Raw genomic sequence first — 14,839 nt, forward strand, 5'->3', positions numbered from 1 at the left:
GACAACTAGCCCTATTGCATTCTAAATACAATTGGTACTGAAACTTACAAATTAAGATGAATTGTCGATTTAGTTTTTAAATTATTACTCGAGCGAAAAATTAGGTCCTTGAATTACTTTTTCAGAAAAATAAGTCTCTAAACTCATTACAAACAACCAATTTTATCCTTGCTGTAAGATTTTAAGCTTTTTCAATTTTCTGTTCACTTAAGTAATGTAACTTGTACATGACATATCTAAAAGGGTAAAATCGTTGTTTTTTATGCCATGCTCTGGAGTTGTTCTTTAGGGTAACCAGAACCCTTTGACGAAAGAAAAGAAACAGCTCCGCTCCATTCCTCTAGGTGCGCTGCGCTTTAAGATGATGTTGGGAAGATTGAAGGAATTGATTCAAATTTTTGCTGATAAATTCTCAAACAGTGACGAATCTTGACGAATTTTCAACGTTGGTTGAACAAGGAGATGTCTGATGGGGAGCCTCCATGTTACAGTAAATCACTTTTCATCTAATTTGTTTCATCAAATGAATTTTTAACAATTGTACATGAGTAATTAATAAAAAAAATCCATTTATGTTGTCCCTTTCTGTGTCTGCATAGATTCCTTCACTGTAATGGGATTTAGTACAATAAAATTGGTGTTTGTTATTGAAGAGTTGAAATTATATATTTTCATGAAATTTTCTTTGTAATGGCCAAATCGAAAACCCTTAATGTTTATATAAAAGATTCCCCAACTAAAAAAGTTGCAAATTAGGCTTTAAAATTTTCAAAACCGGGGAAAATTTGAGCAGGAAAAATGGGGAGACGGATGTTTCTCCCAGTTGTGTTTCATGAGCGATGAAATGGTAATTTTAACCTTCAAATTCTGTCATGTGTTGGTTACATAAACTAAATTAACAGAAAATTAGATGGAAAAGTTTGAAATCTAACGACAAGAATGAAACTGGCTCTTTGTAATGAGTTGAGACTTGTTTTTCTAAAAAAATAATTCAGGAATAATTTAAGGACTAAATCGACAATTCACCTTACAAAATATAACCATACAACAAATGCAATTAATAGAGAGCTGCTAGACCCACCATATTGTCTTATTTCTCCACCCATGTTATAATTTCACCCAACCATAAAAAGTTAAAATATTGAAATATTATTTTCTCACCTATTATTATTCCTAAACTAACCACTAATATATCTAAAATTGTAAACTTGTCTCTTAGGAGAAAGAGAATAACTTCTTTGCCCGATTCCACAATTGTAACGTCACAATAACAAAACCATTGACCTTCCCAACTTCTCGAGCCCATTATATTAATTCTTCTTTGCCCTTGAATAATTACATACCAAAATTTCACATTATGAATAAAAATACAAGAGTATAATTTTTCACACAAAACACTAAGAACCTTATAAGAAATGCGAAGGAAAACAATAGCTGCATAGAAAATCTAAAAATGATATCACGGGGATGGAGAGGAAGTTATTGGACTAGAGAAAGATAGGTTTTTCAATGTTATAAATGAGAAATATGAGAACATAAAAAATTTCCAAGTAATGGCATCGTCATTAGAGCAAGACCTGACAAGTGCATTTATATTGTTTTTCTTAGAACTTCTCAGAAGTTGTAGAAAATCTAGTTACAATTGAAAAGCTTACTGAAGATTTGAAGAAGGCCAAGCATATGACAGAGCTAGAGATTGAAGAAAGGAACAAGAGAATTGTTGATTTGGATAAGAAACATCTGTTTTGTGGAAAAGTATGACTAAGTCTGCAGGAAGCCATGTTTACTGAAAACCGACAAGCAGAGGAACTTCAAATCTTCAAGCATTATTGGAAGCAAACAAAACTGGACAATTATAAACTTGGAACCATCCAAACAACCAAAATTTCACATCATGAATAAACACCAAAATCTTTCAATTGAGTAGGAAGCAAAAATCTCTTTACGAGCTGCTAGTGGTATAGATGTGGCTATGAAATTATTATTATATATTAAGGTTCTTATCAGTCATTTTATAAATAGGCAAAATTGTATTAAATTTTTTATTATAAAGGTGAGTGAGGAGATAAGACGTTGAGGTGGGAATAACAGTTCTCTTTATTTATATTATTTGGTTAATACAACCAGTTCAATTTAGTTTCCTATTACCCCAGTCCATTTCTGATCTCTTCCCTCTGAGGTAGAGACTAAATGGTATCATTTTCTTTTAATTATAATTTTTGTAACATTTTTATAAGAAAGCTATCATTTTTTTTTCTATAGACTATTCTAACCTAATCAGTTATTTAGTGACATTTAGGAGAGAAAATAAAGCAAGGAAGTCTATCGTCTATCAGATAATGATCAAATGGTTCACACCCAACCAACTAAACCCTTTTTCATATCAATTCACTTGGCGTACAGGAAACTCCAACCAAATTTGGATTTGAACCATTTTAGTGTGCCCCAAACATCATATAAAAACACATGTTCAAGTCCAATATCTTCCATATATCCACCACCACCATTTACTACCACAAGTACTACACTTGGACTTCTGCTTAAGCAACTTATTTGAGCACTAGATACCAGCAGCTTCCATGGGAACCACGGATAAGCCAGCTGACCCGGAAACCGCCACCAAGGTAGTCCTACCGCCATCAAAGGAGGAGTCCGAAGCCACGCCTCCTCCCCCTAAACCCGACTACCTCTTTCTAGCTGATGTGGCTCTCAGGTTCTTAGTGTTCGCAGCATCCCTGACAAGTGTGTTGGTCATGGTCACTAGCAAGCAAACAGTATTCCGAGGTCCTTTCCCAGTTAAGGCCAAGTTTAATCACTCTCCTGCCTTCATGTGAGTAACTTCAAGCACCCAAACATGCACATATAATTTAGTAAAATAACTTATATGTGTTTATATATATATAGTTGGAGATAAAGGTTTCAAGGTGTTTGATTAATCTTCTTTGGCACAGAAAACACTCTTGGTGCCCTCTAATTAATTCTATTAAAAGTTCAATAAATATTCTCTCCAGGAGAATCGAATAAACGAAATTTCTTGATAGACAAGGAATAACTAAAATTTTCTTTCATGTTATATACTTCTGATCGAATATGATACCTACTATTGTCCAACTTTTTTCTACACTCTGAATAGTTTTACCCGATCTGTATATTGACAAATCCGGGTTTAATACGAATCGACTTTTATCTCCACACTCTGAATAGTTTTACCCGATCTGTATATTGACAAATCCGGGTTTAATACGAATCGACTTTTATCTCCATGATTAATTTAATCAGTTTAATTAGCGGATGAGCTAGATTAAGTTATATCAGTAGAACAGTAAAATACTCATGATTAAATTTGTATTTGTATGTGTATGTGTTTTTCTCCGTTGCTAGTAGCTAGGAACATGTATTTGTTTGTATATATAGGAAGTATTTCATGGTAGATCTTTTAGTGTTTAATCAATCTAATTAATCTTACTTTTCCTTCCTTTAACATGGTCATGGATTCCGTCCAATCTTCTTTTTGTGTGCAAAAGAATATTTTTTTTTAATTAGAACGTAGATCTTTTATTTATTTTTTAATATATAATATATCTTCTTAGACTTAGAGTAAGGGATTTACACTTGTGAATATGGAACAGAGACGCCTATTCCAAACTTATCACGCGTAACTAAATATTTTAATTTTTTAAAAATAATGTCGCATAATTGGTTTGAGACGCTCATTGAGCTTTTTCCTAGAGGCATAATAATTATATGGCATCAAGTTGAAGTTGCAACCCCGTCCATGTCACAATACAATTTCATAATAATCTAGGGATAGCATGGACCAAAAACGCAACAATTTCTTCATAACAAAATTGGGTCATCTAATTTCTCAATCAGTAGTGGTTTCCACTAGGAGAAAACATTGCATTATTTGCATACAACCATAATCAATCATGTGGCAAACATAAACTATCATTATTCTAACACAGGTAGAGTCTACATGTATTAGAAAGTGTGTCCAAATAATTTTGTTGTATTCTAATTATTCACAAAAGATTACATGTGAATATCTCATCACAAAACATTTACCTAGGTTTCATGTTTCTTGTTTTAGATACTTTGTGGCGGCTTTATCGGTTGCAGGCCTCTATGCTCTTCTTACAACACTAGCATCCATTTCAGTAATCTGGAAGCCAATTTGCCCACCAAAGTTGTTGCTCCATTTTGCATTTCTTGATGTGGTAAGTTGTGGTTTGCTCTCTAATTTGTACCAACAGGTGCAATACAAACATCGGACACACAGGATTGACAAATTATATGTGTGAATGCCATATTATGCAGCTGATACTCGGTTTGGTTGCCTCAGCCACGGGCACAGCCGGGGCTGTTGCTTATATCGGATACAAGGGTAATGAACATGTGATGTGGCAGAAGGTGTGCTCGGCTTTTGACAAGTACTGTAAGCACATAGCAGGCTCCCTCGCTACCTCGCTGTTAGCCTCAGTCTTGCTGGTTCTTCTGGTCTGGCTCTCAACTTTCACCCTTCACAAAAAAATTCGCCAAGATTGAAGAAGATAACTAAATGTATTAGAATCCTACCCACATTATGCCTTCAACTAGTGTGTGTGCGTGCCTTATCGAACCTTAGTGTTTGCATATGTGTATGTTTCGAGGTTCTTTTATTGTGTAAATGTTGTCTACCGTATGGTATATCTTGTCTCTGATTTGTCTTGTATTGTTTCTAAGACCTATGGTGGAAGCTTAGAATTTGGATTTCTTATTTTACAGGTTCTTTTAAATTGTAAATGTTATCTACTTGCAGTCTAAGGTATTGATTCATGTTGTATCGTTGCATTCACGTGTTCTCTATGTGCAAACGAATGAGAATTATTTGCTGTTGCAAATGCAGACCAGTTACTGATGTATTAACATAACAAAATCACAAAGGAATTACGACATGTTTTCCATCTTCTTCGATATGCAAAGAAAGCGAATGCAAAAGTATGTAGCGATCGTGGAGGATTGAACTGCATTGGATACGCTGTATTTGTGCGTGTGTTTTTCTCCCTGGCTAAGAACATGTATCGGAAGGATTTTATGGTAGATCTTTTAGTTTTTAATTAATCTTTACTTTTCCTTCCTTTAACATGGATTCCGTCTAATCTTCTTTTCTTTAGCAGAAGAAACAATTTTTTAGAAAGTAGAATCTGACTTTATCTTTGATCACTGTACAACCGATCTCACCCTGGCGTTCTAATCTGATTTAATCTAAATTTAGTACTCTTTTCTTTTTCTTTTATATTTTTAATATATAATATATCTTCTTGGACTTAGAGCAAGGTGTACTTAAACTTGTGAAATGGACTTGAACAAATGAAGATGCAAAGTTGATAATGTCTCAAACTTATCACGCGTTGCTACGTATTCAATTTTTTTTTATAAATAAAATCGCATGATTGGTTTGAAACGCTACCAGCGAGCCTTTCTAGAAGCATAATAATTAAATGGCATCAAGTTGAATTTGCAACCCCATGCATGTCACTCACCCCACAATACAATTTTCTAATAATCTTAGGGGTAGCATGGATCAAACATGCAACAATTTCTTCATAACAAAATTGGGGCATCTAATTTATCAATTAGTTGTGGTCTCCACAAGGAGAGAACATTGCATTATTTGCATACAACCACAATCAATCATTTGGCAAACATAAACTATCATCGTTTACCAGAAAAAAAAAAAAAAAAAAAAAAAAAAAAAAAACCTATCATTATCTTGTTCACATGTACTAGAAAGTGTGGCAGAAACAGTTACAGGAAGTCTGTCCAAATAAATTTATCGTATTCTAGTTATTCACAAAAGACTACATGTGGATATCTCATCACAAAGCATTACCAAGGTTTAATGTTTCTTGTTTTAGATACTTTGTGGTGGCTCTATCAGTTGCAGGCCTCTAAGCTCTTCTTACAACACTAGCATCCATTTCAGTCATCTGGAAGCCAATTTTCCCACCAAAGTTGTTGCTCCATTTTGCATTTCTTGATGTGGTAAGTTGTGTTTTGTTCCCTAATTTGTATCAACCATTGCAATACAAACATCGGACACACATGATTGACAGACTATATGAATGCCTTATTATGCAGCTGATACTCGGTTTGGTTGCCTATTTGCAGTCTAAGGTATTGATTCGTCTTGTATCGTTACATTCACGTGTTCTCTTCTCTAAAGTGCAAACGAATGATAATTAGTTGCTGTTGCAAATGCAGACCTGTTTCCTGGGTTTTTACTGATGTATTAACATAACAAAATCACAAAGGAATTACGACATGGTTTCCATCTTCTTCAATATGCAAAGAAAGTGAATGCAAATGTATGTAGCGATTGTGGAGATTTGAACTGCATTGGATACGCTATATTGGGAAGGAACCCACACAACCAACTTAAGTAACCAATCTGATGATATATTGATGCAACTGAAGTATCAGTTAAGTATCTCACAACAATGCTAGAAAAATGAATAGCTTGTCACCGATATGAAACACAGTTCGGTGTACAGATGAGAAACTGCATACCTGAAAGAAGACTATTGTACAAAACTTGTTTAACCAACTGAGAAACTGAATGTAGAAACTTTTTAATCACGCCACAAATTCTTAGAAAATCGTTTGTTCGCCTAATTCCTGACCGGCCATCCCCTCCCTCAGCACTGTCTCAAAGAATTCTTCCAATGTGTCTTTGCCATAACTTGGCGTTTTCTCAGCATTGTATTCTCCCGTCTCAGGATCCAAAACCAACATACTCTCAGCTGCATAATACCTTCCAATCTTCCCGAACTCAGCAGTATCTTCCATTGAAGGAAATACCCTTACAAGGAAATCGAGAACCCCAATAGCAAAGTCCATAATTTCAATTGGCACCTTCAAGAACTTGGGTTCCCTTCCCACAAGTCTAAACAGCAACTCCCCTTGCTCCAAGGGCGTTAACGCCTTACCCGGTCCTCCGATAGGCAAAACCTGGTTAATCTTGTTCTCACTCAACACACAATCCGCAATAAACGAAGCCAAATCCGCCTCGCTGATTGGCTTGCAAGCACACAACTTCCCATCTCCAAACATCACATAAGGCTTGCCATCTTTCACCAACTCAACCTGACCACCCAAGCTCTTAAAAAACGCGGTCGGCCTTACAATGCTATAACTAAACCCATTATCCTCCTCAGCTTCTCTAATTAACTGTGACTCGAATTTCAGCTTCGCACGCTGGAACTCAAGGAGGGGCTTCTGCACACAAATTGCAGAAAGCAACACAAAATGTGAAGCCCCACGCTTCCTACCGGCAACAAGACTGTTTTTCGTGGCCTCGTAATCAATCTTCCAAGAGTCCTTCACACCCCCAGAACGGCTAGCAAGGCATGAAACAACAACATCAATCGAAACCCCCAAATCTTCCAAACATTTATCGAAAACACCCAAATCGGTCACATCCGAAAAGCACACATTTGCACCTTTCAACTCCTTCAGAGTCTCATCCTTGCTAACTTTACCCCGAATTCCACTATTCTCCCTAGCAATGGCTATAACATTGAACTCTCTGTTAACCAACTCCTTAACTACAAATTTCCCAATGTACCCAGTTGCACCCACCACCAAAATGTTGATGTCTTTTGGGTTTTTGCGGCGGAACGATGGTGGATTGGTGATTTCAGCAACTGGGTTCGATGAAGCTGATATGGGTTTCAATATATCTGTTCTAAAATTCAAAACTTCAGATAAGTTTACTGGACAAGATGGTGAAAAACCAGAAAGAACAGAGCTTACCTTGCTGGTTTGGTGGGTGAACTGAGAAGAGAAACGGGTTATGAAGCTTTGGTTCTTTGCGGAATGGAGATTGAATACAAGGGAGGAGAAGCACAGTGACATTGTTTTTCTGGTTCGAGTTGAAGAAACTTGAAGGGGGAGGAGGAGCTTGTGGTTTGATTTCAGTGGAATTCCATGACTGTTTTGGAGGTTAAACTCTATCGGAGGAGGATCCAAATGGTAGGTGGATATAGAAGATGACGTGTAAAGTAATGAACTATTTGAGGGCTGGACTGGGCTGGTTTGGTAACCGAACACAAAGGCCCAAACCGGTTTCTGATCAACGGCAGGGGTGGGTAAACGGGTCGAGGAATCGCGGGTTGGGGCGGGTAAGCTAGATTCGGGGAGGGTATGGATCGGTTCCAAATGTTTTAAAAACTAAATGGGGCAGGGTGGGGTGGGCCCATGTCATTTACGGGCGGACCGAGTCCTAAACCCCAGAAAAACGGGGCTCTGGACGTCCTTGTTTCTAATTATAATCAACGGTCGAGATTGAATGATAACCTATCATCCAAGTTGAACCGTTAATCTCTAACCTAGTCATCCCGAGTCCCAGAATCAGTCTCACACTCTCACTCCCACTTCTCCACCATCTGTCACTCCCTCGACTCCCTCAACTTCGATGACATCACAGAGAACCCAAACCATCATCACCGTTGCGACCACTATAAACTCATCACAGACGACTTCCCAGAACCCAGAGAACATAGGTCCCAGAACCTTAATTCTCTCCTCTTCGACAACACCATTCCCGTCGCGACTATCATCACCCTATCACCGACGTCGAGGACACTATTACCAGCCTAGATTCTTTTACTTGGTTGGCTACTGTAAGTCTACTTTTTGAAAATTGAACTGCTACCAGCCTCGACGACACTGCTACCATAATTATGCCCAATATATTTTAAAATTTAATATAATTTTTCTGAATTTTATTTTTGTTGATGCGGAGGATCAGTAGCATGAATAATGGGATTTGATTAGAGACTAAATCTTTAAGTGGGAGTAATTTGATGAATGCATGAACATTTGGGTGAAGGAATTGTGGATCTATTTGGAAGGGAGTGGGATTTGGGATTTGTGTTGGGATTTGGAGTGTTTGGTTATTGATGAAGAAACCCTAGAAACGAAAAGCTAAGTCAGCTGATTGGGATTGGGATTGGGATTTCAATCTGAGTAGGTAATTTTGAATTTAATTGGATCAAGAATTGCGTTATCAGATTTGGGTTTTTTTTAAATTTTATTTTATTTTATTTATTTATTGGTCAAGGGAATATTTTATTGCAACCAAGCACAAACTTACAAACATATAAAGGCCCAACAACACCTAGAAACAACAAAAAAGAGCCTAAACAGAAACAGAAACTGAGCCCAAAAGCCCAAGAACAAAAAAACAACCGAGAAACACCCATAACATTCTCCACCATCAATCTAAGGGGCTTCTAGCCAACCAATTCGCCGACCACCGCCAATTATCTCCTTCACTGACGCATCATGCGCACAGCCATAAGCAAGGGGTAATCGGCATCCAAGCGAAAAAGGCCAATCACCAAGTTGAAGCTCAGAAAAATTCCTGAGCAAAACTGCCGAAACCGGTAGACACCAAGGAGAACGTGGTGGTGTTGGAGACACCCGATTTAGAGATAGCGCCATAACTCTACACACGAACTCCACAAAGGACATGGCTGAAAAACAAAACAAGGATGAACCAGAAAGAAGATTACCCATGGAGGTTGATGAATCGAATAAGCCGAATTGAAAATTGGGGAGAACCAACTATGGATGCATGGAGAAGAGAAGGAGAAAAGGGAGAAGAGGACACAACAATTGACCCCAGCCGAAGCTAGGGCCGGTGCCATAGGAATTGCTTGAAACTGAAGGTCTCACAGACGCAGTGAAAAAGAATCTCACACCAGAGAGAAGAACTCTCACTTCGAAGAGAAAGTGTTACTTTATATTGAGTTTTTTTCTTCTTCTTGTTTTTGTTAGGGTTTCGTGTATGCTTATTTTGCTAGGTTGTATATATGTAAATTATGCTTATTTGACCATGTGCTTATATGTAAATTATGCTTATTTGAAGCGATAGAAAATTTCATTGATCATAACAAACAAATACAACCAATATTACATTGAGGTGCCAGATGAATATTGATAGGAGCATATTTATGCGACTTAAATGGCTTGTTCTCGTACATTTACGTTATGTTTCTTTAGTTATTTTAGTTCTTTATGCTTCTTTTGTGTGTTTTCAGGTTCTAAGGGCAAAGTATGCAAAAGGATGCCTTTTGGAGCCTTTTGGAGCAAATTAGAGATTGGAATGGATATCATATGCTTGGAGCCAAAAGGATGGACGAAATTGAAGACTTGAAGTAGGAAAGTTAAATCCTAAAAAGACCTCATGTTTGAGCATCATTGAAAACTCCTACGCATTTTAGAACACAAAAACAACATTCCTAGCAACCTTAGGACATTGTCGTGTGTTTCCTTGTGTCTCCCTTCCTTGCCATGCAAGGAAGGGCTTTATTCCCTATTTTAAATACTTAAACATCCACCACTTATCATTCACCACATATCATTCACCACTTATCATTCACCACTTATCATATCATACATTCATTTATCACTTATCATAATCATTCACTTATCACTTAACATATCATACACTTATCACTTATCACTCATAATCACCTACAACATCCACCTACTTCACCTACAACATCCACCTACTTCACCTACAAATGACATAGCCATATGTTCCCTCCACTACTCCTATAAATACCCTTGCATTCATTCATTCAATTCACATCTCATTTTCATACACAACACACCACAAATACCTCCATTCTTGCCGTGCATATCCCTTCATTTTCTGCATATTTTCTCTTCATTCCAACCACTCCTCATCCCCCAAAAACTCACCTTAGACCTTGTGCTACAACAACGAAGAAGAGAAGAGTGCCTAAACGTTCATACAATTCAAGTTTGAGTTGTTGGAATGTTTAGGTGTTTCTTTGATTTCAATGTTTAAATTCAATTTTCTTTGTTTTGTAATGGAAGAGAAGAGTGCCTAAACGTTCATACAATTCAAGTTTGAGTTGTTGGAATGTTTAGGTGTTTCTTTGATTTCAAAGTTATGAGGAACTAAACCCCCCTTTAGCTAGGGGGTGATTCAAAATACATGTTTATGCTTGCAATATGAATTGATTACTTTTGGTTGGAATTTCATAAGTTGTGGATTCAATTTGTTTAACCGTTTGAATGAATATGACGCTAGAATATAAGTGAGTTTCACCTAATAGTTACGAACTTATATTCACAAGTAGTGGAGGTTGCTTATAAACAATCGCGTTAAACGAATTCTTGGCATAAGTTTCATGCGTATTCCATAGTAACGAATGCCTCGTCAATGTTTATGATTTCCGTTGAACTTAATGATCTTTGTTGAATGTCTCTATCATGCGTATTCCATGGTTAGAGACTTTGATTAAGAATAATTTGGTTGTAATGCGTATTCCATTCAATCCAACGAATCTAGGGAAATCTGAAAGTTAATTTAAGCGGACCTAATTAACTTGGAGCATTGAGTTTCATAATTTATCGAAAGACCAACCGAAAATCAATCTTGTATGCAAGTGTAACATGTGTGGAGAAAAACCCCTTAGCTATTCCATCATCCATATTTTCATCACATTCATCTTTACTATCTGTTTTAAATTATAATCTGTCCGTTTAGTTTAATCTCGTCCAACCACAATTCCCCCCCTATTTTGTTAAGTCTTAATCATTTGATTTGTCTTATTTTATGTTTTTAAGTATTTGGAGTCTTTTGAACTTGTTTTGAGTCTTTTAGCTTGTCTTAGTGTTTTAAAAGTTAGTTTTATTTAATTGAGTCAAGTGTTTAGCATTCCTAGTTAATCCCCGGTTAGAACGATCCCTACTTACATCATTACTACAATTGTCACAAATAGGGTTTAGTTTGTGTGCGTTTAAATCACGCATCAAATATAATTATCCAGTGACCAAATATCTTGATCTGGAGATAAATCCGCACAAATTCACTAATAAGAAAAACCCCTACATGGCTACCATAACACACAACAACCATAAGCTACTGGTGTAGATCCGCCACAATTACGACATACGTAACAAATTTGGCACCAGAGCCACAAAAGCCATCGCAAGAATGAGGCCACAAACGACTCACCTAAGTGATACAATGCAGCCTAATATGCAGCACAAAACAACACAGAGTAAAAAAAAAAAAAAAAAAAAAAAAAAAAAACACTAACTAATCCGAGAATGGAACCATCAACCAGCAAGTCTTCATGGTGAGGACAAAACCACTTCTAGAGAGATTTATAATAGCCATAGGAAGACGAAGCGCCATAGATTAGACTAGGTAAGGCGGCTTGGTCAGGATCGGCAAAGTAGCGCATAACTATCATGGAAAACGAGCAGTAGGATTTGGCTCAGACCCACTACAACCATAAATCCTAACCCAAATCACAACATAAAGCCAAAAATCAGAGGGCATATTGTGGATCTAGGAAGAAACTCCAACAAAAATTGGAGGGTTGTCAGAAAAAAACGATGGGAAAAAGAGGGAGTTGGGTGTCCCGGGTACTAGTGAAAAAGAGGAGATGTACATATGGGGTTAGGCGGAGGCACAAGAGAGATGGGGGGTAGAGGGAAAAAAGGGTCACTGGTCAATGGAGGAGAAGGAGATGCAGTAGAAACGTGTGGGTGCAGGGTGAAATTGAAGAAGGTGATGAGGGGAAGAGAAGAAGGGTGGAATGGGCTGCCGCTGATTCTAAGCCGGAACAAAGAGCCTACGATTGCAGTGAGAAAGCAAGGGTTTGAGTTTGAGGTTCATCAAATTTCGTTTGAACCGCTTGCACTAATAGTTCTTGTAATTTATTGGATTTTCACTTCTGCAGATTTTGTAAGTTTTTTAGTAACATTTTCGTTTTTGTAATTTTTTTTACCAAAATGTTAGTCAAATCTATTAAACAAGGAGAAAACTCCTCCCAAATTGAATTTTCAAATGACAAGATGTGAATTAAAACAGATGAAAGTCGAACTTTGTGGACATATTAAACTAAAGCAAAACAACTAAATGCAACAAAGTACAAAAGGATCGTGAAAGTCAAATTCCAAATAAATTGTTAGCTCGTTTGAAAGTGTTTTTAAAATGACTAAAAACGTTTTTTGTGAATGTTTTTAAAACCAATTCATAGTAAAAATTCAAATGGATCATGAAAAAGTACTTTAACTGCTTCGTGCAAGAAACCCAAAATCAATTTCACCAAAAATGTTTTTAATCATTTTAACTAGTGATGCAACTTGGCCATTAATATGAGAGACAGAGAGAGATAGAAAGAGATAGTAAACATAAATTTATAAGATGATTACCTCTGGTTACAATTAGAAAAGAGCTCGAGAAATTTGGAAAACTAACCAAAATATGTACTTCATATAAAATTATAACCATCATCTTAAGTTTATGATAATTATGATAAAAATTTGATATAAAAATACACATATACACTTAATGACTAAAAACTTTCTCATTTGCTCTTCACTGTGAAAAAACTAGCAGTGTTGCAACAGGCACTGTCAAGCTTCACTTTTCCATAATTCTTGCATCCCCAAATTCCAATTGTCTTTCTCTTCCCATCATACTTGCCACGCAATTCGTGTACGATTTGACCAATAATATTGAACACTAATGCATGAATAATTAGAAAACACACTTCATCTCTTCACTGCAATTTTGGATATGCTTTTCCAAATTTTATTGTTATTGGGTTTATTAATCTATTAATTTTACCATTTTTTTCTTATTAAAATTTTAATCTTTCTGCGATTTCTAACAATCCAACCCCTTCCACTTCCGAAAATCTCCACCAAAACATGTCGACGAGGAAGGCTTCAAACCCAAAACTCTACAACGACCTCTCATCTTACAAGCTCAAGCATGGCTGCAACTACAAATCCTCCAAAACTCCCTGAAATCTGCCCCAAACAGAAGAACAAGCGTTCGAATTCACGAAACAAAGATACCCAGATGCAGTTTCTGGAATGAGTTCGAAGGTAGACTCTATATTTGTTCGATTTGCTCTTCAGTTTCGTGGTCGAATCATGCAGTTCTACATGGGAAAATTTTGAAAAAGAATCAAAATTTGGACCCTATATAGAGCCTACCTATACGCAAGTGGTGACTTCGTGTAGCAGTATTTTGAGGCTCCATTTGACAACTTGGATTATATTGATTATTTCAGTATAGAATAAATAGTCATCAGATACTATTGACTAAATGAGTCTGAAGTTTGGTGTAATATCGGATTCATGACTGTATTTTTTATAAGCATATTTGTCGATTTGCTCCCTATATTTATATAGAGTGGTCAATTTCTCTTATGAACCTTAATTTTAGCCAATTACCCTGCTGAACTTTTAGAATTAGCCAATTTTTCCCTTGAACTTTAATTTTAGCCGATTACCCTCTAAACTTTTATAAATAGCCAATTTCCCTCTGACCCTAGATTTAAAAAAAAAAATTATCCATTTTTTTTTATCCATTTTGATCATTTGAACAACACATGACAATTGTATGAGAGCATAAATAATGGAAAATTGGATGGATGAAAATTGGATGAAAAAATTAAAACCTAACGCTAGCGGAGAATTGGCTATTTATAAAATTTTAAGGGTGTAATTGGTTAAAGTTAAAGTTCAGGAGGAAAATTAGCTAATTATAAAAGTTCAGGAGAGGTAATTGATTAAAATTAAAGTTCAGAGAGAAATTAACATCTCTATACAAGTTTAGGGGGCAAACCGACAAATACCTCTTTTTTATATTGTGTTTGATATTGTACCTTATAAGAAAAGGTGTGTATTTTTACTTTTCACACACCCCTTATTAATTCTATCACTTGATCTTCTTCAATTCATTTGATCTGATGGTCGAAAATTAAGAGAGTATATGAAAAATAAAAAAAGATGT

At 36.3% G+C, this 14,839-nt stretch overlaps 2 protein-coding genes across 2 annotated transcripts; one reads left to right on the forward strand and one right to left on the reverse strand.

The window, feature by feature from the left end:
* Positions 1–2,470: 2,470 nt before the first annotated feature.
* On the forward strand, positions 2,471–4,830 carry LOC103937578 (CASP-like protein 1D1). The gene is made up of 3 exons (XM_009347526.3): positions 2,471–2,830; positions 4,091–4,217; positions 4,318–4,830. The coding sequence occupies exons 1-3, from the start codon at positions 2,580–2,582 to the stop codon at positions 4,543–4,545; spliced, it is 606 nt and encodes a 201-aa protein (XP_009345801.2). The 5' UTR covers positions 2,471–2,579; the 3' UTR covers positions 4,546–4,830.
* Positions 4,831–6,417: 1,587 nt separating this feature from the next.
* Positions 6,418–8,121, reverse strand: LOC103937579 (divinyl chlorophyllide a 8-vinyl-reductase, chloroplastic-like). Its single transcript, XM_009347528.3, has one exon. The coding sequence runs from the start codon at positions 7,894–7,896 to the stop codon at positions 6,631–6,633; it is 1,266 nt and encodes a 421-aa protein (XP_009345803.2). The 5' UTR covers positions 7,897–8,121; the 3' UTR covers positions 6,418–6,630.
* Positions 8,122–14,839: the final 6,718 nt, after the last annotated feature.

The sequence above is a fragment of a genome, unplaced genomic scaffold (assembly GCF_019419815.1).
Source record: "Pyrus x bretschneideri cultivar Hongxiangsu unplaced genomic scaffold, Pyrus_bretschneideri_v1 Contig6, whole genome shotgun sequence".
Lineage (NCBI taxonomy): Eukaryota > Viridiplantae > Streptophyta > Magnoliopsida > Rosales > Rosaceae > Pyrus > Pyrus x bretschneideri.

What these genes read in the sequence shown, in the direction of transcription:
- LOC103937578 (XM_009347526.3), top strand. Translation starts at nt 2,580, where the DNA reads ATGGGAACCACGGATAAGCCAGCTGACCCGGAAACCGCCACCAAGGTA. An exon ending in AATCACTCTCCTGCCTTCAT is followed by an intron (nt 2,831 to 4,090) that starts GTGAGTAACTTC and finishes TTCTTGTTTTAG; the next exon opens with ATACTTTGTGGCGGCTTTAT. An exon ending in ATTTTGCATTTCTTGATGTG is followed by an intron (nt 4,218 to 4,317) that starts GTAAGTTGTGGT and finishes CATATTATGCAG; the next exon opens with CTGATACTCGGTTTGGTTGC.
- LOC103937579 (XM_009347528.3), bottom strand. Translation starts at nt 7,896, where the DNA reads ATGTCACTGTGCTTCTCCTCCCTTGTATTCAATCTCCATTCCGCAAAG.